The 27,876-nt window shown below is 34.3% G+C and overlaps 1 protein-coding gene across 2 annotated transcripts in view; it reads right to left on the reverse strand.

Moving 5' to 3' along the window:
• Positions 1 to 1,321: 1,321 nt before the first annotated feature.
• LOC106475488 overlaps positions 1,322 to 27,876 on the reverse strand; it is a 56,830-nt gene continuing 30,275 nt past the window's right edge. Inside the window, exons 2-3 of one of the 2 annotated variants that reach the window (XM_022380723.1) lie at positions 3,654 to 3,785; positions 1,322 to 1,916 (exon numbers count right to left, since the gene is read on the reverse strand). In XM_022380723.1, coding sequence (XP_022236431.1) covers positions 1,675 to 1,916; positions 3,654 to 3,785 — 374 coding nt within the window. In that variant the 3' untranslated portion in view covers positions 1,322 to 1,674. Of the gene's footprint in view, positions 1,917 to 3,653; positions 3,789 to 27,876 lie in introns of both variants that reach the window. The other variant, XM_022380720.1, reaches the window with a different exon arrangement.

Raw genomic sequence — 27,876 nt, forward strand, 5'->3', positions numbered from 1 at the left:
TTTATTTAATATGTACTTTGTTGCAAACAAATTAAAGAAAATTAAACCATACTTATATGTTAGAATACACTCATGACTTGATCACACCTGATTTTCACAACATGTTTTTTCTGAAAATATATGTCTTTCTACAATCTACATCTATTAAACCTTTATCTATTAAACAGAGGGGGCGGGGGAGAGTGCAACAGGAGTGGAATTTAAACCCTCTAGAAGAATTTGATCATTATCAAAATTTTCAATGGACAGAGAAACATACCTTGCAAGTTTCATCCAATTTCTAATTACTGTAATTTATGTCCTTTTAAATTCTGACACGTTGATACAGTGAAGTGTACAGGGGTGACTAGGTGGACTCAAAAGTGCCCTTTTTCTTGGCCATAAAAAATTGTCTACAACTACTAAAAAAGCACGCCTGATTCCACACCTTTCATGCTGCGAGTCATTAGGGGGAAAATATTTCAGCTTTAAAATGAATATGCTATTAAGTAATAATATCCAGTAATTCACTATTTTAGATCTTAAGTATTTATAAGACCAATTGGGTAGAAGTAAAAGAAGATCCGTTTATTTCGTATTGCTTTTAACCCATGTGTAACAGAGGCAAACCTACAGTCTTTATACCCCCCCCCCCCGCTTACAGTACTTGAAATTCCCTTTTTGTCAGTGAGTTCCAGTCCCTTTTAACGACTTCTTCGTGTTACTACATTAATGATACAAACATCTTATATTTTTTCTTACAAAGCACACAAACCCATTTCTAACTCTAAATTTTTATTATATATATATATACATATAAGCTTTCTGCCTAAGAAATAAAAAATCTTGCAAGCATACATATTTTGAAATTTGTGAAAATTTTTTTCTTCTTCATGAAATGATATAAATTTAAAAGAAAATACTGCACTTTTGAATCATATATGCTGCACACCAAAAGACCAACAAATAACATTAGATTTTCAGTTTTCATTTGCACACGTTTTCAACGATACTTTGTACCACCTAGTGATATTATTTTATAAAAACAATAATAAAAATATAACATAAAAATCGTAAAACTATACATTGTAAACCAGCTATATAAATTTTCCATTGGAAATAATAATAATAAATAAGACTTAAATAAAATAATTTTTAGCAATTGTAAATAAGACACACAATTATGTACAGCACACACACTGCCATTACGCTAGATAAAGCTCGTGAATAAATAAGAAATCCATATGGGTGCACACGTGGGCATGTAGTGCGCTTTATTATTTGCGGCTTAGGGTGGTTAAGGCCCAGTGATATTTAACTGTTTTTAACTATTAATTAGATATTCTTTTTTTTTTTTTAGTTTAATTTGCATTTGTAGTACAAAAATATGAATTAGATTTGAAACTTCCTTGGAGACATGGAAGTTAAGGTAACATGTCTTTAAATGAAGTGTTTAGAATGCATGGGTAATAATTAACAATTTAAATTTATCAACACTTTTAAAAGGTTTAGAGCAGGAACTAATCTTTTCAAGTATTACAGGTCATCATTATAGTAAATTACTTCAGTGTATATTCTCATATGTTCTCCAAGGGAAGTTAGCGGTACAGGTGGGAATACACATTGGCATCCATATGGATATCTTTTTGTTTATTATATGATCAAAATAGGGCTTATTTTATTTTTATTTTTTGTTTATCCAAACAGAAACAAAAACATCCCCAATGTTAGAATGAGTAAAAAGGATAAAGCGATAAATGAGGGCTGGATACTATCCACCCCATCCTTGTTACAACCATCACCCTGACAGCACTGGACACATGAGTATTCTGGCTTGCTTCGGTCACAGTGGTCAAGTCCTAGTCCAGTGCTCTGTTTAGGATCACGGAGTTTACATGGACCCAATGCACATTTTTTCTCAATGATTAAACTGGACTCTGAAAGAAGAAGGCGAACTCATTGAAATGACATCAGAATCACGCAGCTATTTATTTCAATATGAAAATAAAATTTTGCCAACGGGGATTGTTAATTTATTTGTGCACCTCCAGATACCATCAACACATACGTAAATATCTGACTGATATTCAATTGTTTAATCGTTATTTTGTGAAATATAAGATATAATTAGATCTCACATTAATTATGATTTGTTAAGAGTCTCAGTCTAAATATTATCGAAAAGAAAAACTTTCTCTTTATTAAAAGCTCCTCGGTGGCTCAGCTGTAAGTCGGAGGGCTATTAACACTATGAATCTGATTTCCATACACTGTGTAGCTTTGTGCTTAACAACAAACAAACACACAAGTAGTTAATAAAGACAAAAATAAACACGTATTGTACTTTACACATACAAATATTATATTTTAAAACCATCTACATTAAATATTCCTGATATCATGTTTTACATTTTATTTCTTAATCATATCTTAAATAATAATGATTAAAGTTCTTTAGAGATAGGTCAGCTGAACTTTATGACCATTATAGTTTTTTCCCGATATCTGTTGTTTTCTTAATTAATAGCAATAGTATAGTTTATCATTACAACATAATACGACTAACCGTTCAGAGTGTTAAGTTAAATGTAAAGGCTGTAATAGTTGTAACGTCAGAGATTTTACATTTAATTTGATCGGCCTCTCCTGGTGGTTCAGTGATAAATCTAAGGGCTTATAACGCTAAAAATGAGGTTTCGATACCGGCGATGAGCAGAGCACAAATAACTCGGATTATTGTTTAATGACATATTATAATTTTTGATATTGTAGCATGTGACAGTTTGAACCGTTGAACGATTCTATTCACAGATTTCCACCTGATGGTGCTAGGTAAACCTAGTGAAACGTTTTGTTTTTGAAAGAGATTTTTCAAATTATTTACATGTTTATTCGTAAGTAAAACAATGTTATGGTTATCTTCTGTACTGTACTGTGTTAAAAGCTGTAATATGTCTCAAACTATTATATTTTAACATATTACTCCAACTTGCTGAACCAAATAGCGATGGATACATAACTCGCTTTATCTTATAGTGCGTTGCCTAATGACTAGCCACTGCATTTCACATACAATAAATAATAACGAAACTCTGTATGAGACCATTACGTTTTATTACTAGCAAGTTTACAAGTGTTTAAGGCTGTAGCGTAAAGTGAATTATTAGACTTGCCATAAAACAGGAAGAAAGTGTTGTTCCAAAAATCCTCATAAACAAAACAGCCAGAAGTTCAAAACGTCTAGAGTTTGCATCATTGAAACTGCATATAAAATGTTGAGTGAACATTTAACACTTACTTAGTTAAGAGTACGATCCTTACTTGTAAATTTTAAATTCTTAATATAAATATTGATATTCATTTCAGGACTCGTTGATTTTGTGTTTTTTATATTAATAATATTAGAATTAACTTCAGTACTCGCAAATTGTGTTTTTTGATATTAATAATACTAGTACTAACTTCGGTACTTGCAGATTTTGTGTTTTTTGATATTAATAATACTAGTACTAACTTCGGTACTTGCAGATTTTGTGTTTTTTGATATTAATAATACTAGTACTAACTTCGGTACTTGCAGATTTTGTGTTTTTTAATATTAGTAATATTAGTAGTTCCTTCAGTACCTGCGGCTATTTTTTTGTTTTGATATTATATCTAACTTCATTACTTACTCGATTTTTTTATAATCGTCATACATCTGTCGTACGCTTGGTCGTCTGGGCAGGACTGCAGGAAATCATCTGTGCACAGGCTATTGTCTTCCACAGTGCACTGGTAGCACTTTGGTTTGGAGATGACATTTGCTGCTACGTTCAAACAAATAATAACTTTAACACTATTATACAAAATGGCATTCCTTCCTCGTGAGTATACTCTCTTACTTTGCCTGTAATTCGGGTCAAACATGTAAGATACTTTCTTATGAATCGCTGATTAGTGATGATGGTTTAACAATTAAATACTTGTTTTAGTTACTTCTATCGCGCCAAACAATGTTAACGTGTGCATAATCACGAACCACGATAGTGGTTCATAATAGGGATCGCAAGGAATTGCACAAAACCGTAATAGAACGTTCGGGCAAAAAGCACCTTAAACGGTAAAGATTCAGTTCAAACAACACTAACCTTTATTATTGACTGTTTATGTTGAACACACATTAAAAAGTACGCATATTAAACTTACAAGGAAAAGAAGATCCGCTAAAAAAGAGCCCGTTTGTAATTATTTTTTCTTCTTCTTATTATTCTATTGCCAGCCTAATACAAAAACAGCTTAGTATATTGCGCACAAACATTTTGTAGAATTCTAGATAAGGTACTGTGAAGGTTGTACGGATATTGAAAAGTCGATTTGTTTCTTTTATATTTTACATAAGCTAAAAAACATCACAATTCTAGTGTAAACAATGTTATCATTACCCCTTGAAATTAATTTTCTTACAAAGATGTGCTGTTCCTTCAAAAGCTTACATACAGGGTGAAACAGGAATTACCAGCCAATAATCGATGAACATTAGATAACTATAATGTGTAGATACTCAATGCTTTGTACACTGTACAATCGGTGTCTTTAGGGAGCCAACCCCTATGTGATGTATGAAGTGAAAACCTTTCAACTAGTTATAATTACAATGTACAAAGTTAGCTACCATATCAAGTAATTATTTGTCTATTGTTGAGCATAAAAAAGCCAGCAAACAAGATAAATACAAAATTGTAAATTTAAAAATCTACAAATAGGGCTCGTAAAAAAATAAGGAAACAAGGCTGTAGATACTCTATACATTATTTACTCAAACTACAAATCCCTATTTTGACTCCACCAAATGTAATTCTAGGTAACAGCACGGAGCTAAAATAGGGGTTTGTAGTTTGGGTAAATAACGCTTGCAGTATCTCCAATGTTGTTTTCTTACTCTTACGATCCCTATTTGCAGGTTTTTAAATTCCCAATTTTTTATTTCTCTTGTAATATTCAAACACGAGGTTAATATCACCTCAGGACATTATTATCTTAATAACCCAATTACAATGATCCATATACTTCTTCAATAAAATATAAATCCAAACATACGTTAAACATATTTCCTTCCCAGTTGTTTGGGGCACAAACAACTTTATTAAGGCAATTTAATATATTTTAGAAATTGTAAGATAACTCATCAGTATTAACTATTCATTTTCTACTGTAGTTTATTTCACTGGAACTTTAACACTATGTTTTATTGTAATGTTAGGCCAACTAAGTAATCGTAATAAAATTATAAAAACCCTATAACTCGAGCGATTTCGAAAGGTCCACCTTTTGAAAGCACTCGGGTTATAGGGTTTTTATCAATTTGTTTCAAGATTTCTTAAACCTACGTGTTTTTCTGACAACATGTAACCGTAATAATGATTCTGTTATGATATTGGCAATAATGAGTGATTATGCCTTACAGTTTTCTATTTCTTATTTATTAGCATTTTCCCATAATTGAAAATAAATATAACTTAAATACCTACTTTGTAAATCATCAACAAAAATACGGAGTTTCAGTAGTTATAACTAACAAGGTTGTACAAACATATTATAGCACTTAATTTTAGTTTCATACGCATCAACTGTTACAATTAATTTGCCGGGTTCAAAAGGTATCAAGGTGAGGTTAAAATGCTTTCCGAGTATTATACGATATTTTTAACTGTAAGAATAAGTGTGACAAAACTCTCACACTACCTGATAGGCTACTTTCCTTCAATTATTCGAATTTGGGAAGATCGTGATAATTTACAGTACCTTTCTAATCAATATGATCATGGAATGCAATGCTACTTAGAATAAATAAAGTGTCCCATCAACATGGAGCGAAAACACATATTCAAAACGTTAAGATTAAAAACTAGGTGGAAAACATATATTTATGAAAAACAAAGTAGTTCGTACACTGGTTGCTGCCCCCTCCCCAGTGGCACAACGGCAGTCTGTGGATTTACAACGCTAGAAACCGGGTTTCGATACCCGTGGTGGGCAGAGCACAGATAACCTATTGGGTGGTTTTGTGCTTAACTCCAAACAAAACACTGGTTGCTTTCTATACTATAACACGGAATTGTACACGCAAAGACTTTGTCAGTTCTGAAGCCATTGCCCTCAGACTTTCTATACATATTTCGAATGGAGCGAATATACACATTTAATCGTTGGAAGTCAAAATCATGTAAACGGAAGTGGTTTGTTTACACTGTACTTTCTGGGGCCACGCCTCGATTGACGAAGATCGCCGCCATCTTTTGGCAATGTATCAACGCTTTCATAGTCACATCCCTGACGTCACACGAGACTATTCGTTTTAGTTTATTTTGGAAACGTTTTGCATTATTTGTTGACAAGAAAGCATGAACTATTAGTTTTTCTGTTTCTGTATCTTGAAATAAACTTCTAATTTGTTTCTTACTTTATTTCTTTAATATTTTAGACTCTACTGTGTGAGATTATTACATTCTGTAATGTAATCAGTCATATGGTTGGTTAGTTCGTTACTTAGGGTCTGCCTTAATTCAGTGCACGAGCTCATTAATGTGCTTCGCGATTACGCACTGCCCTGTACACAGCTGTGTTCGCCATTACTATTTTGTTTACTGTCCGGCGAATCAAAGCTAGCACGTGTGATAATCCTACCTACATTTAATTACGAGGATACATTCTTTCAACTTTCAAAGGAATAGAACAATCTTTTAAACTTTTAATGTACTTTGTGATGCCCTAAACTTTTAACTTCTTTATGTACTTCGTGATGCCTTAATTAATAATTATTATTACTTCAGTTCTACCTATTTTCAAAACACGTGCCATTGATTTAACAGGCAGCATTGTTTTCCTTATTATACACTTTACCGTTGATTATCCATGATTTGTTTGATACATATTATATCTTGGACACTTGCTAACATTTGGAATATTTATCTTGTATGCAGATTAATATTTCATGTCTTTATTTTGTAAGTTGGTTAGTTTTTAAAATTTAAGCTTTTAACGTGTGGTACTCTTTAATATTGGTATTTGAAATGTATTGTGCTAACTTTTTCACAATTTATAAGAGTTCAGTACATGCATTGTGTTCAATGTACAGCGAACCTGCTGTGGTATGGTAGCCTTCACAGTATTCCTGTTTCTGCAGTGCACATTTTGTGAAGGATATTAGAATAAATATGTAAAGTGATGTTGTATAAAACTAAACTTCGACTTTAAATACGTGTATAAATATCATACTATGTATTAGTTGGCCCGGCATGGCCAGGTGGTTAAGGCAATCTGAGGGTCGCGGGTTCGAATCCCCGTCACACCAAACATGCTCGTCCTTTCACCCGTGGGGGCGTTGTTATGCGACGGTCAATCCCACTATTCGTTGGTAAAAAGAGTAGCCCAAGAGTTGGCGGTGGGTGGTGATGACTATCTGCCTTCCCTCTAGTCTTACACTGCTAAATTAGGGACGGCTAGCGGAGATAGCCCTCGTGTAGCTTTGCGCGAAATTCAAAACAAACAAATGTATTAGTTGTTGAAACTATTCATACTTGATAAGGTCCAAACATTTTTACAGGCACTAACGAATAATATATGTCATTACGATGATATAGGTACTGTCATTAGATTAGACTAGGTCCGTAAGACATCATTGTGTCATAGACCGAGAGTTATACAACTAATATTAAATTAAACCAGGTTAGTCAGACACCACTCTGTCGTAGACCAGAGGTATGCAACTAACATTAGATTAGACCAGGTCAACCAGACATCATTGTGTCATAGACCGAGAGTTATACAACTAACATTAGATTAGACCAGATCAGTCAGACACCACTCTGTCGTAGATCGAGAGGTATACAACTAACATTAGATTAGACCAGGTCAGTCAGACACTACTGTGTCGTAGACCGAGAGGTATACAACTAACATTAGATTAGACCAGGTCAGTTAGACACTACTGTGTCGTAGACCGAGAGGTATACAACTAACATTAGATTAGATAGTAGAGACTATGTGAGATAAAGTAGAAGCTACAAAACAAAACTCACCTTAGCTGTAATAGACACAAGCCATAAACTATTTTACTTGCACGTCTGACACCTATCCCGCTAAGAAGAATTTATAATTACCCAAGCTTTTATAGCTTTTCATACTTTCATGGTTAAGCTACTGGTGGAAACAACAAGATACACAGAAATATCACATTATCTGTGCGTTGATCATGTTCTGACTTCTCATCACAATCAAGCAAGTCGTTTGTTGTTTGTTGAAATTTCGCGCAAAGCTACACGAGGGCTATCTGTGCTAGCCGTCCCTAATTTAGCAGTGGAAGACTAGAGGGAAGGCAGTTAGTCATCACCCCCCACCGCAAACTCTTGGGCTACTCTTTTACTAACAAATAGTGGAATTGACTGTAACATTATAACGTCCCCACGGCTGAAAGGGCGAGCGTGTTTGGTGGGACGGGAATTCGAACCCGCGACCCTCAGATTGCGAGTCGAGTGCCCTAACCACCTGGCCATGTCAAGCAAGTCAACAGCATAAATAGTTGACCAGGCTACGTGTGGAATAATGTATGGATCAGAAACAAAAACTTTCAAAAGCCATTTTGGTGTAGTTTTTCTAGATTCAGAGCCTATTCATTCAGATTTATTGCTATTATAGACACTGTCTGCTTCATCGGGATTTAAATCCATATGGACCTGGGAGGGTCAGGTGCAAACCTGACCTCTTCCTCCCTCTGCACTGATGTGATAGATGCACTGTTCGAATGTTAAACGCAACATAAACGAGGGCGTTGAATACACAAAAGTTTATGATATGATATTCAATACCCGTATCAGAGTCATGTCCATTTATATGCAACGTTCATCATTCCCGTTGGGATACACTTTCTTTTATAGTCTATACAATGTTGGTAGTTTGGTATTCGCATAAATACCCTATTTGATACACTATTTTATAAACCACAAAATGATATATTATGTAAGTCTAGAAATAGGTTGCTGGTTAATAAACCTATAGTACATGTTAATAGGTGAGAAGTACTTAGGCTCATTTCCATCATGTATGACATAGCGATCTAATACAAGTAACATTTGATTTTTTTCCAGAAAATACTAGAATGATTTGCTTATAAGTTTGTTGTGGAGTGGTCGGATGTTTGCATATTTGTGTAAAAATTGTGAATTTGTTGATCTCGCGACTTTGTATGTGCTTGTAAGAACTGCATTTTGTAGTTTCTGGAGTTTACTTTTAATTTTCTTGGGAGCTATAATGATCCATGTTGGGCTAGCGTATTCTATAACTGGTTATATGTATATCTTTAATATGTTATTTGGTGTTGTGCCTGTGTTATTCCCCGACAGACCTCTAACTTTGTTTACTCTTCGCCAGGTTTTGTTACAAATTTCATTTACGTGTTTTTGCCAAGTTAATTTAGTATCATATGTTAGACTGAGAAATGCTGCTGAAGTAGTTGTCTGGAAGAGTGTTCCTGGGAGGTATAATTTTGGGGTTATTTTCAGTAGTCTCTTTAGTTGAGTAAGTAAAAGAATTTGTGTTTTTTTTTGGTATTTTTATTTATTTTTTTTTATCAGTATTCAGCAATGGAATTTAATGGTGATTGTAGGTTTATGGCCGTGATTGATGGAGTTGGTGAAATCATCCGGATAGCTACATCATCGGCAAATTGTGAGGTATAACAAAAGTTTGATTCGTTTAATGGCATGTTGCTTACATACATGATGAAGAGTATGGGGCTAACTACCCCTCCTTGAGGTACACTGTGATTAAGTGCCCTCTATATTTACCTTACATTTTCTATTTTCTAGGACGTTTGATAACCATTAAACTTTAGAAGGCTTGACGTCCAAAATGGCGCTTCCCGTAAATCACGTGATCTGGAAAGGTCTGTTGATCCAGTGATAATAAGTATATATAGTCGTTAGTTCTCTCAATCTAGCTCAGATCTTTTTCATGTTTGTTTATGATTCAGAACCTTCAACATTTAGAATTGAGAGTAGTAGTCCAACTTCTTTGTGTATTCACCACTTCTACAAGGATGTGTATTTCCCTTGCTTCACAAATAGATAGTCTGTTAACACATTCTTTTACACTTGTGTCCAATCTCTTTTCTCTAACTCAGTCAAGTTAGAAATCCGGTTTAACTCTATAATACATTTTCTGTTATATCTCCAGATCTTGCAGTTATTATTCATACCTGGAGGTTCTCAGTGTACTTAAGAATAATACAATATCTTTAACTTGTATGCTGGTTATTCTTTGATTCAATTGGCTACAATCTAATCAATTATATATTGTGTAATATTTACTTATTGTACTGATTTAATACTTATTGAAAATTTGAAGTTTGAATTTTATGTAGCCACTGGATAAAAAAATGTCTATTACAGAAAAAAACGTTTGACAAATATTCCGGTTTTAACTTCAAAATAAAACGTCTTTTTTTATCAGTTTCACGTCCTATTAAACTTCAAAGTACCTTAACAATGTAGACGGTTGGATAACTTAATGTGATTCAAGAATGTATTTAACAGAAAGTCTAAACCACGTTCAATACGTTAAATATGAGCAGGTTAATAAAGATTAAAACATAACTTTCTTGATTTTCAACATAGGAATGTAAATAAGAAAAGGTAACACAATAACACACAATAACTGTTTTATCTCATATTGTTATTGCAGTAATTACGAAAATGCGTGCACAAACCACCCGAAGCTACATCTGTGGCGACGTGCAAGTAAAGCTGTGATAATTATGTTCTTAGATCGTATATTCATACCTTCTCTTAGACCAAACACAGGAAGCATATGTGGATGTTAACGAGAAACGTAGAAAAGTTGATGAGGGAGTTTTTCTGAATAAAATGATTTAAGCATGAAAGTAAATCGTTAGTGTAACAATTTTCGACCATGCTATCGCACCTAGTGGAGACACCTATGATGCACGATGAAAAATTCCCTCTAGGTTTAGGTGCCGCAGCAGAATTCACATTTATGTTCAAGCGTTTTAGTTGGAGCTACGGAAGAGAGGAGAATTCAGAAAACAAGAAGAGCCCGTGCAAGCACAGTTTCTTTGGGTTTAAAGTAGGTATGAAACAACTGTCTACACAGTCGTCTTGTTTGTAACTGTCACCACCCATTACTTCCCTTCTTGAGAGAGAGAGAGATACAGATATATCTTTAAATGTTACTACTGTAGGCCCTACAGAAATACCGGGTTTCGATACCTGTGGTGGGCAGAGCGCAGATAGCCCATTATGTAGCTTTGTGCTTAATTACAAACGAACAGCTGGATGAAGAGGACCTGTTTTTGAAAAAAGAAAAAAAATCTACGTGTAAACATAAAAAACGACAAAGCAACTCAGATAAGTCCCGGTACTAGTACCGCCTTAAAAAATAAGTTTCGGTACTCAGTACCGGTGAGTACGGGAGTATTCACCCCTGGACTATGCCATATCAACTCACTGTAAAGAACGACTTTTTCCTCATATAGCTCTGCTGGAATTATAGAAACAACATTTTGCACAGAGGTTGAGCACATTACGGAATGTATCAGAATTACATTGTTCATCGTTTCGTAAGTAGTGTGAAGCCACTGAAAATTGATCGCATTTGGAAGGGGTATTATGTAAAGACTCTTTCAGACATAAAATATTACTACACTTAAGCCAGAAAGATGTGTTCAGAACACGGATTTAGAATTTTCAAGACAGGGATAACCCTTGTGCTTAATGGAATTGGAAAACAAAGAAATATGGATCAACTTGAGGAATCAGAACCGTCCAAAAACAGATCTACAACTAGTCGTACTCCAGCCATGGTAAGCCAAGTGCGGCGTCTTGTAACAGGTGAAAATCCACTAACGTAAAGGTCAGTGACAGAAGCCATCTACGTGACCGAGACAACGATACGCAACATAATCAAGAAGGATCTCCGTCTGGAAAAGCGACACAAATCACTCGTACACAAGTTCCTTCCAAGACAAATCCGTTCAACCGTCGTATACCTCAAGCAGCTGGAGAATGAAATGGTCAAGATGTCGCAGATTTCTGCAATCGGACTTTTAAAACTGGCGCTGGGAAACCATCGTCCTCATAAACTAGATGACGTATAGTCATGACAACTTCATGACGGAGCCTTTCAAAATAGAAACTAGGGTGCAGTAATATTGTTAAGATTCACGGTCGTCAGATAGAGCATGACTGGACGTGGCGAATTAGACTATAACGACGTGATGAGGCCCCAAGTTTGTTTTAGTATTCCACCGAGACTTCATATCGGCTGTGGTTGCTATGTGACTTCCTGATTTGTATATTAAAAATCGTTTTTTCTTTCAATTTAGCATAATAAATTCTTTATATAAAACACATTCAGGTGAGTCAACTAGCCATCTTTCTGTTTATATAGCGCGCGGTATGACTGCGGACTTACAACGCTAGAAACCGGGTTTTGATACCCGTGGTGGGCAGAGCACAGACAGCCCATTGTGTAGCTTTGTGCATAACTTCAAACAAACAAACAATTATATAGCGCAAATGATATAGTTTTTTTATTTTATTAAATTTTAACACCTAAAAACAGCGAAGTAAAAGAGTATTCCTACACCTTTGATAAAAATATTAATTTCATTCCAATTATCACGCTTATGATAAGCGGTATCGTAAACCGGAGCACGAGCTACAAGAATAGAAACGGTAATGTGTCATAAAATTGGAGATATCTGTTAGTGAACCCAAACTGCGATAAGGTTACACTGTCTATCGGAATAAATCACTATTTCCAAATTTTACATGCGGAATTATTTAGAATTAAGATTAGGAGTAAATGAGAAAGCTTCCTTTTAAAATATGTTCCTTATCTATAAATTACCGCCACTTATTGCAGGCAGTTGTGGAAATGCAGTTACTCGAACTGAGTGAGGAAAATATTAAATATTATATCCATGCCACCGAACAGGTGTATTTTTACCGCACGTTATTGCGTATTTTTACGATTTATGCCATTACGTTTTTTTTATCTATGTATTAAGTGTTCGTTGAACAGCCTCCGAGTACAGATGTAACAAATTTTGTTCTTATCTACTGTATACATAGTAGTGAAAGTTATGTCTGTATGAAGGAGTTTATTAAGTCGAAACACTTTTAGGCGAGGAGAAGTTTAGATACTGTGAAGAGCTTCAAGCTTTCATTAAAATTGAAGCGGGATGTTATTGTTCTTCTAACGTGACGTACTCAGCACTGATCATGTTAAAGGATTGTTTCTGTGTAGTGAATCTTAATATATAATAACGCCAAATACATATATTAATATGCATTCACTTACATTATTAAATAACTAAATATATATTTTTATACACATAGCAGAACATTTGCTACGTATTGACTTAAATGTTAGCTGGCAAATATTATTATTATCATTATGTATAACACCAGGAATATTCTGTCTTGTTTACCATAGTGACGGTAAGAGAAGTTAAATAACTTAATCTGTATTTTTTTCCTGCACTATTTAGCACGCGCAGGGTAATTTGTGCAGTTGATACTTAATTACAAATTAATAAATACAAAAACCAACACGATTCTTAAGATGGAAGATACGAGAAAAGATAAAACCAACACGATTCTTAAGATGGAAGATACGAGAAAAGATAAAACCAACATGATTCTTAAGATAGAAGAGACGAGAAAAGATAAAACCAACACGATTCTTAAGATGGAAGATACAGTAACTGAAACAATAAACTTTACACCAAAATCTATCTTAAGTTTTTGGGTTGATGTCTTAAAGCGTAAAGTTACACAATAGGCTCTCTGCTCTTTGTCCACCGCGAGGAATCGAACCTGGATTTGATCATTATAAGTCTGAAAACGTACCAGTGACCCACCGGGGGACCACTAAATAGAAGAACCAATTTTTATCGTTCTTTATTATATTCCCAGTTTTCTTGCGTTATTTCTACAGCAGTCTTGTCCGGGGGACCACTAAATAGAAGAACCAATTTTTATCGTTCTTTATTATATTCCCAGTTTTCTTGCGTTATTTCTACAGCAGTATTGTCCGGAGGACCACTAAATAGAAGAACCAATTTTTATCGTTCTTTATTATATTCCCAGTTTTCTTGCGTTATTTCTACAGCAGTATTGTCCGGAGGACCACTAAATAGAAGAACCAATTTTTATCGTTCTTTATTATATTCCCAGTTTTCTTGCGTTATTTCTACAGCAGTATTGTCCGGGGGACCACTAAATAGAAGAACCAATTTTTATCGTTCTTTATTATATTCCCAGTTTTCTTGCGTTATTTCTACAGCAGAGATCACAGCATTGTCATAATTTTCAAACAAATCTGGTTCGTTGTTTTATCTTTCTAGCAAGATCTTTGTTTCGATCTACAAGTTATACAAAGTACGAGCTTTTAAATAAACAAAATGAAAAGGGACATAGTACGTGAGGTCATCAAGTAGCACAACATAAAATGGTTAGAGAACAACTTGCCCGAAAGACTAAACCGATTAAAAAAAATCCCACCCTTCTAAAATGCACGAATGATAAATAGACTAGTAATAGAAGATTCAGTTTTCTGTCTTTTTATCGTTTTAATGGTAGTACCTCCGCCGGAAGGAACGAACCTGAGGGAAATTTAGTCTCTTGTTGACAAAAGAAAGAGATGGAGAGTAAAAACCGTTAAAACGAACAGGAATCAAACTTTCGTTCTAGCACACTCTAGTGGGAATCAGCCAAGTAGCTCCAGAATATTACTTATCTTGAATCGCAAGTCCATTCATGTTGTGAAGGGCTCGTATTCTCCTTTACTGTCAGTGACTTGTAGTTTCTGAATGACTTTAAAACTATATGCACCTCTGTATGCAGTGTTTTCATACAGTCTTATTTCTTAGCAAAACTAAATACAAATGTATATAAAATTTGTATATAAAAATATATCCTTCTTTGTATGGATTTGGTTTTGTCTGCTTCACAAAAATCAGTATCATTTTGCATCAAAGTTAACGGTACTACCAACGTCCTGTTGAAACATATAGAAGTAAAGATTCTTCATGTCTTATCACTGAGCAAGAACATAAGATGACACATCACTCCTAGTGTGGTTTAATTATGTTTTAATATTAACGCATATATTTTGTTTCGTAACTTATCAAAGCACTGATTGGCATTTTAAATGTGGGAAACTTACACTTACACGCTGACTGTACCTTTATATTTATTTGTCGCAAGCTTTCAAGCCCATTTATTAGCTCTTCTTTAGGAAAGAGAAATCTTTTTTTTTCTCTCTTGTCACCTCTTGAAGAAGAGCCCATAAATTTGCCTTGAGGGCTTACGATAAATAAATAGAACGTGGAATTAGCTTAAAGCATAAGTTTCTTGATTAGAACGCTGTGAACAATATATATTATTATATAAAATGTTTTTATCTGTTATTTTAAATCATTGCCGTGCTTTTGCAGGTAAATAGGATCGGTGATTTCGACCTCCGGATTGAAGTGGCACAAGCGGATGGTTCCCATTCCCCTTGAACGGTATGCCAGCCCAATCACACGTTAACTCCCATACATTTGGGTAGACTGGAAGAATTGTGGTAACGTGTCTTGGTCAAGGACACAGCAGCCTCGAACTCGCAACCATCCGATTGAGTCCCAAGCACAAAGCCACTAAGCCACGCTGCTTGAAAAAGCTAACTTCAAAGTTTCAAATACAGTTTTTATATGGATGGTTTTATATATATACTTAAAATCACCACGTGTCATTTTAAGTGACAAAAAGTATCTAACTTGATTTCTACAGGTAACATCTTTCAATATGTCACACGGTCTTGAAAGTTTACGTTGGTCATATAGTGTCATTCTGTCACTGAATCCAATTTTCTCTGCTGGCGATTAATAAGTTTGTTTGTTGTTAAGCACAAGGCTACACAATGGACTATCTGTACTTTATCCAACACGGGTAACGAAAACCGATTTTTAACGTTATCAGGTCACAGACTTAATGCTTAGCCACCGGGAGCGTGATTAATAAGTAAAATATTTCAAAGATTAAGCCAGTTTAACAAATTTAACCTAATACTGAGTTAGTTCATTAGATTAATTTTAGTATACAAGTATAGCTGCGCTCAGATCCTGAAATGTGTACTTTCATCAATTGTTTTGGACTTTCAGTTAATGATTAAAGCTAGAAAAAATGCGTAAGCGTAAGAGTTTTAATTTTAAATTAAAAATGGAGCTAGAATGTTTGTGTTTGTTACTTTCTAGAGATTTGTACTTCAAACTTTTTAATCATGTAAAATTCTGCCAATCATTCAAACAATTTTCAAAATACGAACTTAAAATTCATAAATTAAATAATATAAGAAAAGCTCTGAATTTGAAAATATTTTATTCATAGAACTAGGAGGGAGTTTGTGTAAGATACATACTGTTTGTTGTTACAGAGTACTAACTAAGAAAATAAAAACAAAAGAAAACAAAGCACCTTAATCAAATTCACACCGTTCATTTCTAAACCTAAAATGTTGTTTGAGGTCATGCGAAGGACAGAGATCAATCATTAGACCAGACAGTTTGACAAAATTTCCACATACGTGGGCGTCGACTTCCAAGACCACGTGTAAGTAGATCAGAAGTCAATTGGAGCTGCATGGAGTATTTGATTAGTATTATTTGAACGGGATTTTTTTCACCTATATTTCTCATAAAAACAGTCGTTCATTTTGAAGAATGGCTGAAACTTCTGAACTTTAGGTTTGTGAATCATCGTCAGTTTCAAATCTTTGTTTATTACCTAGTTAAAGGTACCAGGAGGTAACTCCAGCTTCATCACAATGACTTTTGGGGTTAAAAGATTCTCCTTTACAACCATAGTCTTCATTTAGCGGATGAATACGCGATCTAGATTGGCTTGGGATATGACTTCAGAACCAGGTGCTATCCTAAACGTTATACTGTGCGAAATTTTCTGCTTCCATTTAGAACCATGGGGGACTCCTTTCTATGTTTCTATCTTTGGCTCTATGTCTTTTAAGAATCTCACTGGATAAATGTTTTTGATTCAGAAAAAAAAAGCGGTCAGATAATCTTCCAGCTGTAACACTATTATAGTGGCATTGCACTGTCGAATGGTCGGAATTGCCATGGGAATTAAATATATAGATGCAGAAAAAGTCGTATATGCGGCGACATCCACTACGTTAACACATGCAAATAGTTTTTATAAAGTGCTATTAACCATCTGTATATTAAAACCTTTTAACTATGGCAAAAATAAATCTATTTCTAAAATTAAATTTTACGAGTATACTAATATGACTTGCTTCTCCAACTTCTGCGGCTTTTATTTGGATTTATACTCTGTCGAATTCTGTGGTTAATTTAATATGAATTGTTTCTTTCACTTCAGTAACATCTACTTGGGGCTGTTATTCAGTGATGTTTTAATAACGTTTTTAGAATATGACTTGATCACTCTATTTCTGTATCACCTAGCATGGATCTTTGTTCTGTGAATTGTGTGATTCCTCCCACTCGTTGTGTATTTGGGAATGTCTTATGATTGTAAATTCATACATAAAACACCTACTTACAAGTCAGATAAAATGCACATATATTAGATATAAAATACTAATTTGCATGTGAGACTAGAACAACTCAGTCACATTCACTTATCCTTATTTTGTCTGGTAATATTGAGACTACAGAAGTAGTTTCGATTGAATTGCTGCTGATGCTAAAGTGACGAAGACAAGTGTTTTAGAACTGCTTTAAAGGACAGAAAGAATCTTATCCCTATAAAACATGCTGTGTTGTTATAGTACTTTCTTCGACAGAGACAAAACATTACAGTATGAGATAGAACATAAGAAACATAATACAGAGACTTTCGTTAGAACATAGCTTTTTAAAACACTTCAGCCAATTCTAACGTAGTAACTTACTTAAATGCAACAATTTGTATTTTTGGGGTATAAAAACGCTTTAGATTATTTACAAATGACCATCTCAACAAACTGTATCACCCTTTACAATATTATGGCCTTCTTGTGGGACTTTATTTATTGTCTTTTGGAAAGAGTGCAAAATGAAACCATTGTACGTGTTGTTTAAATACAAGTTCAATTTAGCCCTGAACAAAGGAAACTCTCTTACAAAAGCCCCCCAGTGGCACAGCGGTATGTCTGCGGACTTACAACGCTAGAAACCGGGTTTCGATACCCGTGGTGGGCAGAGCACAGATAGCCCTTGTGTAGCTTTGTGCATAATTAAAAACAAACAAACAAACAAACAAACTCTTACGAAAATAAAGTATATTTTGTTTTGTTCCAAACCCCATTCTTTTAAAGCGGACTAATTTTAACATTTGCTTTTTTTTGGATCCTCTCAAGGAAATATAGCGCTTCGATTCTTTTGCTGTTTTAAGTATATGTATTTTAATCATATCTTGTCCTTATAAAATCACATCTATTGAGTTAGTATAAGAACCTAATAACGTCCTTTCCATAGTATCTTCTCCACCAACATTTACACATCTCTGAGTCTGGAAATGTTGAACTGATTTAAGTTCTTTCACTGTACCTCTCAGAATTTTGTCTTGTATCATCGTCATTTTCTCTCTTTCACTCTGATTGTTAAAAGACTTAGAGCTTCATAGAAAATCTACTTCATATATAAGTTACACATTTATCGTTTGACTATACACACACTTATGTAAATATACAGTAAAAGTAACGTGCAAAAAGATGGTGAATAGGTATCTGCGAATATATTCATGCCTGAAAATAATTAAGAAAATGGTGGGAGAAAAGGTATAATACGGGATTGCCACTTTTTATCATGTGAAAATGGACTGTACCAGATTATATTCATCTGTTGATGGTTTACACTGCATTTGGTCGTCTTTCAACCAATCATACAATATCACATTAGTATGAAGTCTATAGACGTACAGGCAATGATGCTATGCCCAGTAGTAATAATGTGAGCCAGTCATTGCTGACAAATATAGGCAGATTCTGATCATTTATGCCATTCCTTCAGAAACACGGATAAAGATGTATCTTCCAACAAGATAAGGATCCCAAATATACAACAGATGGAACACTTACAACAATAACTTATATGAACATTATTAAGGCTACATGGGCTTATTTAAAAAAAACTGTGAAGGTCAAAAGGCGAAGAAACACCATGGATGAATAGTACAGAACATTTCGAACAATATTCCACAGTCGTACGTTGATAGTCTGTAAGGCAGCATGAAAACAAAATGCCCTACTCTGTGTAAAACACAGGGCTCACACACAATATACTAATACTTTATCAACTTATTAGTTTGTCTTCCGTATTTTCTGTGATAATATTTTGTACCATTAATAGATTTAACACCTAGATGCCGCTACTTGTTATTTGTGACTTCTGTGTTTGTTTGTTTGTAATTAAGCACAAAGCTACACAATGAGCTATCTGTGCTCTGCCCATCACGGGTATCGAAACCCGGATTCTAGCGTTGTAAGTCTACGGGGGGGGGTGTGACTTCTGTGTTGGTATCGCTTACAGTTTCCATTAATGTACATCTAGATACAACAGGAGGTAAATGAAAAGGTTCTTGTATGTATACACGTGAAGATACAATAGAAGTGAAATAAGTACTTTTAGGGGGAAAAAAAATATATAACATGCTAATATGGTAGTAAGCAAGCAAGCAAATAGGTAATTTTAGGAATATATGTATAACATGCTACTATGGTAGTAAGAAGCAAGTAAATAGGTCTTTTAACTAATATAAACAACAATTAAAATGCTGGGTAAAACCATAATTATTAGCTTTTATTTTAAAAATGCAACAAAATATAGCTTAGACAAAAATACTGATCCCAAACGTTTGACGGATTCTAATATCTATATAATAATAATTCAAAATATTACTATTTCTTATATTAATTAAATACAATAGTTGATAAAAAGCAAACTTAGTGAAAAATTAAAAACAGTTACAAACACTGCCGATGAAAGAACAAAAGGCCTTTTATGACGATGGAGAATTTATGGTTTTATTAAAATGCCAAGAGTCGAGAAAATTGAAAGATGTTTTGTGCCTGATAAATTATTTTAACATTTTCTCATGTTTTTTTTATGTCCATTTGTGATAGAATGTTCAGCTAATGCAAGATAAGGAATGCCTTCAGTCATCCTTTTGACCAGTTCGTTTAACACTAAGTTTTACACCTGGTCATTTTTTAAATGACGTTAATTTATTAGAAATTCAGTGAATTTAAACCGGTTAATGGTTTTTGAACGAAGTGAGTTAACGTTCTTAGCAGGCCGTAAATGAAATAAATTTAGCAAAGTGACTTTGTGTCTTTTAGCAAGTCTTAAATGAAATGAATTAGATTCTTTCAGCGGTGATTTAAGGTCTTGCAGAAGGTACTAAAAGAAGTGAATTAAGGTCATCGAGAAGTTAATAGAAGAGGTGAATTAAGGTCTTTCATGTGTTGTAAATTACGTCCTTCCAACCAGTCTTAAATAAAGTAAATGATGTTATATGGCTTACCATTGATTAAGCCTTCTTACGACAAACATATTAGTGAAAGTTTCTGTAAATGAAAATATATATATATATATAAATATATTTCTGGAGATTTAAGAAAAGTCTTTCAAACAAACCAAACTGAATAACTTGTATTATGTCGGCTTATTTTTATACTTTGGATTGTACAAAAAAGGAGCTAATTTTCTTATCACTTTACTTTCGGCGACCATTATCTTTAGGAATTTCAATACAGTATATGAAAATGTTTTGAATCGAACAAAATATACATTAATATACATTAGCTTCAATATCACAGTGTAACAGTAAGTTATGTCCTCTTACAACCACAACAAAAGGGGAAGATCTTTTTTTTGCCGGGTGGGCAGATGAGGTGCAATATAAAAGGCTACAAAAGGAAGAAACAGATTAATGTAAGAAAAACTATCGAAGCAGTTCCATACTTAGCTATTCTCAAATATGTAGTTTATTTTCTACGATCTTACCCTATGCATTAGACAAATCATTAATTTAATTTTAAAAATCTCTATGCAGTACCTACGCCTTCAATGAACATCGTGACAATTCGTTTTCATATAATGACCTCCCAGTACCTTAACTGTAAGCTTGAGGGTTTATAACGCTAAAATATGGGGTTCGATCACTCCAGCAGACATAGCACATATCATTCATTTTGCAGCTTTGCGCTTTAGGAAAACAATATTTTTAATATAATTATGTGGAAAGTGCAAGGGTGATTTTACAAAAATTATACCGTTTTAGATTTATCTTAATAAATAAAAATGTTTATTACTGAAGCATCCTTGAATTTTCGTAACTTGTTCATTTGTTCCTTGAAACCTTCGATATGGAATGAAAAATGATCATGTTGTAAACTTGCTCATCGGATATATTTTTCCGGAAGCACTTTTCTTTATAAACTCCAGTTTGGTATATATTTTGATACCAACTTTTCTTTGTTTAGATTACAGATCTGGGGAGTTTGATGTATTATTTAAGTTGTAGATTAGGGTGATAATGAAATATGAAGCACAATATATTATTTGATTCGTCACTTGCCACTGAGTTTCGCGGAATTCCATCCTTTTTATAGTCGTGATTTTAAGACTCGCTTAAAGACACAAAATCACTTTGTTAAATACACATAATACTAATGTTCAAGCTTTTTTTTCTAAGTATTTTATACCGGTATGTCATTTCAATGACGAAACAAGTTTAGATAAAAATAAGTTTATGAGTTACAATACAATTCATAGAGACTAGTTTAGTTGATGAATTTCGCGCAAAGCTACTCGAGGGCTATATGCGCGATCCGACCCTGATTTCGAAGTGATAGACTAGAGGGAAGGCAGCTAGTCAACATCACCCACCGTCAACTCATGTGCTACTCTTTAACAATGAAAAGTGGAATTGACCGTCACATTATAACACCTCCACGGTTGAAACGGCTAGCATGAAAATGTCAGACTCCATAAAGAATGGACTATTTTGTATCTTTTATAGCCCTGGTTCCAATAACCGGCTCCTGATAGATTGGTTTATAGCCCGCAACAGCCCTTCATTTTGTAATTCTGTGTTATTTAAAAAACACCAGTTGTTTCATTAGCTTTACGCAAGGAGAACTGATTAATAAACAAAGCAGTTCATCCCTGCCGTCAAAACTTCGTGTTATTTCTAGAGATCAATGTTCTACAATCTATTGAAACGGCAGAAAGTGCTTCGAATGACCTGTGGGGAGCGTGGATGTAAATAAATGTTTTCGATTTCCGTTCATGATGTATTGTTTAAAGAGCTGCTGTTATTTTTAGGTTACTATACATTAGCTTATGAATGCCCTAGTTACATGTTTCAAGCTAGAAGATTTGTTTTATAAATAGGTTTTAAGGACAAATAGAGCTCACTCAATTACCTGTTATTTAAGTATAAGCCAGATGATGAGTGATTTCTTGCTAAAAGGTTTTGTTGATTTCAAAATGCAAATAACATGGTCGATATTAAACGATAGAATTATTTTTGTTATCTTCGGTTAAGTAATATCCCCTCCCCTCCAGTGGCTCAGTGGCAAATCTGAAGACCTACAGCGCTGCAGACCGGGATTTGATACCTGTGGCGGGCAGAATATAGATATCCCTTTGTGTAGTTTTGCTCTTTACAACAAACAAAACAAAGTATAATGATCTTTCACAAGTATTAAATATGTATCATTGCCGTAGAAAGCAATTTTGGAGTTGTCAGGCCATTTCCACATTGCCATTTCAAGAGGGCATGCTCCCCAGAAAAGTTTTGAAAATTGAATGCTATTACGTTGAATCTTGAGCCATTTTAACTACGAATACTGCATACATACAACGTTATGGATTGAATTAAAAGAAGAACGTTTTAATACATAAGTTGTAGCTATACATGCCATGAAAAAATGGTTTGGTCATGGCCCGACTGACCTTACCGCTCCCTACGACCCTGAGTATAAACCTTTTTTTCTTAAACTCTACCTGATGAAGAAAAAACACTTTGAAGTCAGCTGCATTTATTAAAAGAGTAAAAATGGGACTGAGAGGTCCTGGGCAGAATGGGCTAATATTTAAATTGGTTCTACACTTGGGTATTTCTGATACAAATACGTCTTTAATTGTACAGACATTAACACAAGGATAGCATTATGATTAGGCCTTCCTTCCTGGCCTTTCGACCTCTAGGCCTCAAACCTGAATAATGTTTTTTCTTTTCCACAAGGTAAAGGAAAATTGAGTCACTTATTCTTAAAGAAAAGGTACTTATTATTATATTGTATATTTTTATTCTACTAAATAAACTTATATGAATTCATACAGTTTGTTTGTTTGTAGTTAAGCACCAAGCTTACACAATGGTCTACCTGTGCTCTGCCCACCACGGGTATCGAAACCCGGTTTCTAGCGTTGTAAGTCCGCAGACATGCCGCTGTGCTACTGGGGGTGGGGCAATTTCATACAGAGAAATATAAATACACAAACAAATGAAGAAATATAAATACGAAAACAGATAGAAAGATATAAATATCTGGATTGACAAAAAAATATATATGTACGTTACGGATTTGTTTCTTTGCTAAATTTCGCTCAAAGCTAAACAAGGGTTATATCTCTAGCCATCCCTGATTTTAAAGTGATAGACTAGGAGGAACTCATCTTCCCAACACTACTCACCGCCAACTGTTTGACTAGTCTTGTTAGACCGAACAGTGCGATTTGACAGCCTCAAAGTGTGGAGCGCAGTTTTTTCTTTGACGCTAATGATATACAAAACACGGTGCCTCACATACGCAATTCGTCTAAAATTGCGGATGGAGAGATGTAAATTTAAAGAAGAATAGAAAATATAGAGCGAGACATGGGGTAAAACGGCCACACGTGTATATCAACATTTATGACATAATTAATTCTAGATGACAGCACATGTAACAAACGCAATGACGGACGGGCGCAGATGTGAGTGATCAAACTGCAATTTGAGTTTTTTGTTTTTGAGCAACTTTGATTTAAGGCAGCATTTTAAGTTTTTTATTGCTAGAAAGTAGATATGTAAGGGAATTTCCAGGCCCCCCCTTGGAAAAGTACGGAAATTGGAAAAGTACGGAAAAAAAAGATTAATGTCCTGCTAGTACAACAGAGAAATAATTGTCTGTTGACTTCCCATTAGAATTCAAATTAACATTTGTGTTCATTCTATCAATAATGATGTTCATTGAAAAGATTAACTTGACACTATTTCTGCCGAAGACGTTATTTCTTATCTTTTGCAGGACTCCTTTGTATTTACAAAAGTAATGATCATGTGCCAAGTCTTCAGTTTGACACATTTGTCTTTTCCCCCCCTTTTTTTCACAATAAAATAGTCCGATACATCATGATTAGGCCTAGATGTGGCACTATGCGTTCTCGCTTGTTAATAAAAACCAGGGGTAAAAGCATAATGAAGTGACTGAACAACTTAAAATATTTTTGAATGTCCCACTATTTTCTTCAATAACCACAAGCCATTGAAGAGCAACGAAATATCAACCTCCTCGAAGTAAGCTAGAAATCAATTTAATTGAAATCAACGGTTAAAAATCTGCCATAAAATTCAACACCTCCCCCCCCCCCACCATCGATGGGTACAGTGGTAAGTTTAGGGACTTATAATACAAACATTCAGGGTTCGATTTCCCGCGGTGTACAGAGCGCAGATATGCCATCGTGTAGCTTTGCACTAAGAAAACACAGCAGTGACTGAGGAAGACTCTAGACTGTCGAAACATATGGCAGGTTTTGAACTATTGGTTTTAATGAAATTAGTTTCATCTTTCGCGTTTTAAACGTAATTTTGTCTGGTTTGTCAGTAAAAAAGTTGTTAATATTTTTTACCCAGACTTTCAGAGAAAGGCGTTTCATTAACTGTTATGGTCAGGAGGGAGTGGTCCACCGGGAAAAATTCCTGAGGGTCTCCTTGGAAAAGTACGTAAAAGATAGATTAATGTTCGGTTAGTACAAAACTCACTTTTTATATATGTTACTGATCATTTGCAGAGTCTTCAGTTTGACACACTTGTCTTCAGTTCCCCTTTTTTATATGTTATACCAGCAAAAGTGCCCGGCTTCGCACGGGTTATTAAGTTGATAAATTTTAGCAACTGCATACAATTGACCACGAAAGTAAAAATATTGATCCAATTTTAAACCTAAATCGTCTCTAAATTAAGCTATTTTCTGTTATATCACCTACGTTTTTATTATAAAACATACCTATTTAATCAACGGAGACAATAAATTAAGAAATCAAAATTTTTTTTTTCCAGTTTTGCTGTTTATACATTTCATTTTTTACTTTCAGTACATAGACTAACAACAATATTAGGTTATACTTTTGTCACTAAGCAATATGACATAAAGCCATTGTTGGAACGCATTGTTACCAAAACGCACTGGCTTTTCTATATCTTAGAAATTATTAATCTAACTTATATACAACAGGGTATACTATGGGGCGCGCATGCACGTGGATATGATAAATAATAATACCCAGGTACACACCCTCAGGGTCCACTTAGTATGGGTGCAAAATTTCAGGTTTCTAGATTCTTTCCTCTTGGAGCTATGGCGGTCACACACATAGAGACACACCCTTATATATATACATGTATTATTGTAACAGCTTATGTTGTTGTGTGGGTATTTTTAGATTATTAGGTAAAACGAATAATGCAAAGTCCAGTCCATTTAATGATGACAAAGGCGTTTTTTTTTTACTACGAGTTGTAAAAGTTCACGTAACTAACGTTTTGATAGGCCTAAGTTCACAGTACTACAATGTATGCTAACACAACAGTTTAATTTTCTTACTGCCCGACATGGCCTGGATGTTAGATCGCCTGGGTCGTGGGTTCGAATCCAGTCACCGAACAGGCCCCATCCTTTCAATCGCTAGGAGCGTTATAATGTGATGGTCAAGCCCACCACTTTTCGTTGTTAAAGAGTAACCCAAGAGTTGGCGGTGGAGGGTGTTAATTAGCTTCCTTCCGATCTAGTTGTATATACTGAAATCATTTCTTAAACTTTAAATAAGGTTCTAATCATAAAGCCATGCGCTCATCACGCGACACCAACTCTCTCCTTCTAGCAAAACAACTATACAAATTTTTGAAAATATCTAAATTAATAAACATGGCGTACAACAATAGCCATTTCTTTAGTTTGTTCACTTTTTTACTGTTGTTTATTTCAAAAATTACACTCGTATTTCGAATTTTGTTATGAAACTCATTTTAAAAGTTTCTTATTTTTGTCTTTCAATAATTTTAGAACCTACGTGATTTCTTAACATCACAATCGAATTTTATGTAATTCTGAGAAGTACAGCGACTTATGGGTATTAACTAGTCGTCAGACACGATGTAATCATGATGATTAATAGGTATCAATGATGTGTTATGTGTAAAGATATTGATAAAATCAAGAAATTCTCTGCATAACTGGTGACACTTCATAGCGATGCCACTGCACTAATACCAAGTTAAAAATAAAAAAAAACAGTTAAGACGGTATAACATTTTAAAGATACTTGGATAGGTGGAAATTGTAGGATTGTTTGAAGTTTAATGGAAATGTGACGTTTAATAACGATAACAAATAAGTCTATTTCTTCACTTTCGAATAAAGTCATGACTTCACAATCCTACTGACTTACTTACCTCATATTTATGTGAGTTAATGCAAGAATTATTTTCAGAAATTTCCAAACTTTTTAAAAAGCAGCCCAAATAAGATCTTATTGGGAATAATCGAATAAAGTCATGACTTACATCTACGCTGGTACTTATCTATATTTTTACGCTCATATTTATGTGAGTTAATGCAAGAATTATTTTTAGGAAATTTCCAAACTTTTTAATTAAAGCAGCCCAAATAAGATCTTATTGGGAATAATTTTCAAACTTATCAGATTAACGAAGTTGGTTAAGGGACAAAATGTAACCTTGAAGTTCAATAAGGCAAAGTCTACAGACTTCACAACTGAATGACTTTAATATCTCTACTCTAGAGTGAGAAATGCTTAAGGTATTGAAATTTAAAATGGTAATTAATGGCGACATTCATGAGTTTTAGCTTTCAAATGGCTTTGTTCATGTGGTGGTTTATGATGCTGAACAGAAACTGGTATAACTTGTAAAAAATATATCAACATGCCAGCGATCTACGACAGAAGACATAAACAAAATTTAATTATCACGTCCTGTTTTATGGCCTCTCTGCTATGAAAGAGTAGTAAATTGAAAATATCCATCCATCATCGATATTAAAACTTATATGAATTTCATTAGCAGATATTTTTTTTTATTTCCTTTCGCATCTGATAGGTGGTAAGCAAAAAAACCTCGTGCAAAATAAATTGGTTATTTTTTTATATTCCACCTTATATTGCTATGAGAGCAATGAGATACATTAGAGTAAATTAAATAGGAGTAAAACGTTTTACTGGCATAAGGTTGAACGTATACAACAAACACGCATAAACATAAATATATTGCGCTTATGATAAAGACGGATGATCGTTTTTGTTTTTTCTTTCATGGAATTTGTTTTCAGAACTTGTAAACTTCTTATCTTATATGGCGTCATCCTTTATAACTGGATTACCCTATAATAAACCTCCATCAGTTTGCTTGCTACAGCAGTAGCGGTTTCTGTATTCGTTAGAGGCTATATGGTACCTTTCACACATCACATTATCAAATTGAGCAATGGTGTTCCTCACGTAGATTTGATGGACGGAACAATTTAATTAATTTCCG

The sequence above is a fragment of the Limulus polyphemus genome, unplaced genomic scaffold (genome assembly GCF_000517525.1).
Source record: "Limulus polyphemus unplaced genomic scaffold, Limulus_polyphemus-2.1.2 Scaffold147, whole genome shotgun sequence".
Taxonomy (NCBI): domain Eukaryota; kingdom Metazoa; phylum Arthropoda; class Merostomata; order Xiphosura; family Limulidae; genus Limulus; species Limulus polyphemus.